Here is a 4,663-nt window from a genome sequence, read left to right as displayed (position 1 = left end):
ATTTAATATAATATATATAAGCACATAAACATATAAACATGAGACGATGACGTAGACCATGTAAGTTGATAACTCGGTTACTATTTAAAAAAGCAAGCTTGATGACAGTTGCATGGATAAGATGCGTGATATACCTGTTCACGTTTACTGTTCTAGGTTTCTGTATGGGCCCGTACGCGCACAATTACAAACTTCGATAAGCATAGGCCTACGTATTATCGCGACAGCTCTGGATATCACTGTAGCTCGAATCTTATTACCAACTAAATTATTGGAATTTTGGGAATTTATATATTATTTGCAACCAAATAACACACTTCTGCATGCATTGCAGATTATTTTTGAAGGCGTGCTAGGCAACGAAACCAATGGCGTGGCAGCCATTGACGACGTTTCCTTCACACCGGACTGCAAACTATCCGACAGTAAGCTTTCGCAGTAACTAAACCACCAGTAATAGCAATGATTCTTGAATATGGATGCTACAGTATATATGATTTGAACATTGCAATTCTTAGAATGTGACTAAATAGTGTGATATATTTCAGTCAAAAAACTACTTAATAAAATTTTAGGCAGGCGCAATACAACAAACGAATTCAATCATTGTATTCAAGCGATAAATAATATCCGCGCGTATTCGAGAAATCAAAAAGCCACAGTTTTAAATCCATAAGTTTAAATCCCTAAGTGTTTATTTCGCGTAAAACATATAATCCGTGTTGTTTTCTCTCGTGTATGTGCGGTCATATTTAAGTTATTGTGTGATTTTATTTTTTAAATTTGACACGCACCAGCTAGCATAGTGAACGGAACCACGCCGGCTCCCACTCCAACGCCCTGCCCCGGCAAACAGTTCATGTGTGTAGGCGACACGTCTTGTATCCCACGGGAGAAAGTGTGTAACTTCATCAGCGACTGTGCCGATGCTTCCGACGAAGACGAATGCGGTAAATATTCTAGCACGAGAGAATATTCTCTGCGTGCGTGCGAAGCTCTACGGTTATACTTATAGCCCATTCGCTCCGCCATACGTTTCTTGTGACCAAAAATCTTCCCGGGGTAGAATGAATGGCTATAGAGATAGAACTAAGAAAGAAACACGCTTACGCAAGGCTGTACACTGCGATACTTACGCGCGGTCACTGCGTTACAGTACACGCGCAAAAAAACCACTAAGCATTTGCAATTGTATAATATACGCATTGTATGCATTGTATGTATTGTATGCATATGTATTGTATGCATTGTATCATCTCTATTATGAGCTCTTGATTGTATGCATTGTATAATATACGCATATGCAATTGTACAATAGGCGCGTTCACACACAAGAAAAACCGCGCTGCTCAGCCCGCTAATAGCGGAGATAATAGTGAGCTAATTGTGTCGTTGTTCACACAGGCGAATATCTCGCTAATCGCCGCGGTGCAAATATCACGCCGCGGTGCAAATAAGCGCGGTGATTCCAAATTAGTGCAGTCGGAAGTGTTCTTTGCAGCGCGCTATTTTGAGGGCGATTTAGTGAGCTAATTGCGTTCACACTTGTAAAAAGCTCAGTTTTTCGAGCGGGCTGCAAAAACCGGGTTTTGCAGCCCGCTAATTCGCGCCAGTGTGAACGCACCTAATATGTAAATATAATCATGCATGGAGCTCTGTCGCCAGGTAAGCACTATGACTTGAATAATCCTGAACTACGTGATCGTCTCCAGACTTCTTACATCTACTGTCTACATCTTCTTTCGAAAAACTGCAAATAACAAATTTACAACATTAGTATATACACACACACACACACACACATATATATATATATATGTGTATACACATATTCCCAAATGGACTATTATAAGATAAAAATAATAAATAATGAGATTCCCGTTATGTTCCTATCTAGGTGCGTGTACGTTTGAAAGTGGATATTGCGGATGGTCGGACTTCAGTGGCGGACGCTATATCTGGGAGCGATGGCTAGCAAAGGATTCACCAGCCATCAGTGGTCCACCCACCGACCACACCCTCGGTACTGGTGATGGTGAGTGCATTACTAGCTATACTACAGCACGCTGGCGTACGTGGACACGCTAGACTGTCAGGAAATGTTTAGTTCACTGCGTGATATCTACATCGTAGAGCTATTTACAGAGATTCGGTTATTTTCCTTGCACCTGAGCAAATAACGGGCCGGATTTTTTGGTAGGAAATGCTGCCGACTCGGCAAAGGTTAATAGATATAATTAGTAAATGTTAGACAAACCGCTGTATGAAACGGTCTATTTAACGTCACCATATACACACAAGTGTTGTATGCTAATATTATTAGATTATTATATATGTTCTTCCTTCGTCTAAAATTTTACGCGCGCCGCATTAGCAATTAGCACACTTGTGCGTATGCGAATAAAATGCGCGCACATTTTGCATTGACCTTTATGTTATCGTAATTATTATAGTACGTACGTCTATATGGGCGAACATAACGACGTCATAATCGCGCATAGTATCAGGAGTGAATAATAATAAATATAGAATAAGAATATAATATATAATATAATATAACATAATATATATATATATTATATATATATATGATAAAATATAATATATATAGAATAATAATAGATAATAGAATAATAATCTATTATTATTCACTCTTGATAGTATGTATAGACATCTAGCTTACATACCGCACGTAAAAAATGCGTTCGTGTTTCTCGCAGGTCATTTCATGATTGTGGATGGCAACAACTCGGGAATCCAGTACACCTACGCGTTCATGGAATCCAAACCTCTACAGCAGACGGTAGTGACTTGTAACATTGAGTTCTACTATCACATGAACGGCGCAAGCAGTGCAAGCTGTAAGTGTAAAATGGCCGATAGGGTGAGGGAGGGTTGTTTGGTGGGGTGTGGTTGATTAGAGTTGGGTGGGGCTGTGGAGTGTCGGTAGAAGTTGGGTGAACATTGGGTGTGGTGAGGTTTTACGTCGGGGTAAGATAGGATGGCTCGATGGTTAAATGCGACGGCGAAACGAGGGTGGGATTGGTGTGATGTGATATGTCTGAGAGGACTCAACTTTGGTATGGGTTGGGTTTAAGATATAGATGTGTGAACTTGTTCGGATGAAGATTAAGGAAAAAGTTATATTTGGAATTTGGGATGGATTTGAGTAGGAATGGGTGTAATACTTACCATAACTAGGAAGCTATATCTAATCCAGAAAAATATTAACAGTCGATCGATGCTTGTCCTTAAACATATCAGCTGATGTGGTGTTTTGATCTCGATAGCCCTTGTAGCCTTGTGGTTGGCCAACTATTCTGACTACGGGATAGCCGAAGAAATATTCTACAAATTTGGAAACCTGGGCAATGTGTGGAACAAAGAGACCATCGAACTTGGCAGAGTACCTGCAGGCTACAATGTCAGTATACTATAACTACTATACACTAATTAGAGCGTGAACAGATATGTTCGTAAGCGGTGATCTTGTTACGGATGAAAATGCGACTATATAATCACGAGACTATGATCGGTGAATTTATTGTCTATGATTAGAGTTGTTTTTAATGTGCTCTAAATCACTCTCGCTGCGACAGTTTCTTTTCTCTCTCGTGCTTCTTTAGTTTGTGTTTGAAGGGGCCACGTACACTAATCATTCCGCCTCGACCGTCAATCCGGCCGATATCGCCATCGACGATATATCGTTTGTCAACTGCACGCCCGGAATACAGGACACTAGTACGTAACACGTGACGTGTCCGTTCGATTCCGAGCGCTCAAAGAATCTTAAAAAAGTTTACGGATACGGTTACGGACCCGCCGATAACGAGTCGGTTGCTTGTAGGATAGAGATACCACAAATACATATATGCGTATAGCTAGTATACGGTGTTAAACATAATATATATGAAGTCATTAAATTACTCGCTGTCTGTGTACCGTAGTAACCCAAGTAGAAAATGTCCAATCTAAGTTTTTATACGTAATAATTTAGTATGCTTGTGCGAAACCGTTGCATTTCCGATCACAAAAGTATTTACGATGCAGCGTCTACTCAACGTTGTGTCTAAACGTGAATGTTCACACACCGCACGTAAATCCAAATTGCATATTATTTTTTAAATTCGCGAAATTGATCGAAGCGCTTTCATCATCGCAGACATTGACTGTGATTTCGACGTGAATTTCTGCGGCTGGTATCCCGACCGCACGGCCGATTTCCTGTGGACCCGGCGAACCGGACAGACATCTTCCGTAGACACTGGACCTGGCAGTGACCACACAACCGGCAAAGGTCAGTCCAAGCTGGACATACAACGACGGTTTGAAACCGTGGGTGGTGTCGTGACATATTTTGTCAACCGTTATCGTATCTTTACCCTCTCTCTCTCTCTCTCTCTCTCTCTCTCTCGCTCTCTCATCCTCTCCTGCTCTCTCTCCTCCTTCATCTCTCTCTCGTTTCTGCTTCTTTCTCTCTCCTCTCTCGTCTACACATCAAGTCTCTCTCTCCCCTCTCTCTGCTCTCCGGGTTCTCTCTCTCTCTCCTCTCCTCCGCTAAACTCACCGCTCGGCGTCGTCTCTCGTCCGGCCCTCTTCCAGCCATCACTTCGCTCGCCCGCTCTCTGCGTCTCTCGTCTTCCTCCCTCTCCCGTCGCTCATC

The 4,663-nt window shown here is 41.8% G+C and overlaps 1 protein-coding gene across 1 annotated transcript in view; it reads left to right on the top strand.

The window, feature by feature from the left end:
* LOC106820905 (MAM and LDL-receptor class A domain-containing protein 1-like) overlaps positions 1-4,663 on the top strand; it is a 35,484-nt gene that overhangs the window by 27,860 nt on the left and 2,961 nt on the right. The window contains exons 16-22 of the mRNA XM_014825505.1: positions 335-425; positions 798-950; positions 1,898-2,035; positions 2,721-2,861; positions 3,291-3,424; positions 3,627-3,741; positions 4,163-4,297. Of these exons, the coding sequence (XP_014680991.1) occupies positions 335-425; positions 798-950; positions 1,898-2,035; positions 2,721-2,861; positions 3,291-3,424; positions 3,627-3,741; positions 4,163-4,297 (907 nt within the window). The remainder of the gene's footprint in view (positions 1-334; positions 426-797; positions 951-1,897; positions 2,036-2,720; positions 2,862-3,290; positions 3,425-3,626; positions 3,742-4,162; positions 4,298-4,663) is intronic.

The sequence above is a fragment of the Priapulus caudatus genome, unplaced genomic scaffold, assembly GCF_000485595.1.
Source record: "Priapulus caudatus unplaced genomic scaffold, Priapulus_caudatus-5.0.1 Scaffold52, whole genome shotgun sequence".
NCBI classification, from domain to species: domain Eukaryota; kingdom Metazoa; phylum Priapulida; class Priapulimorpha; order Priapulimorphida; family Priapulidae; genus Priapulus; species Priapulus caudatus.
The sequence above is the reverse complement of the archived record's forward strand: the minus strand, read 5'-3'. Positions and strand labels throughout refer to the sequence as shown.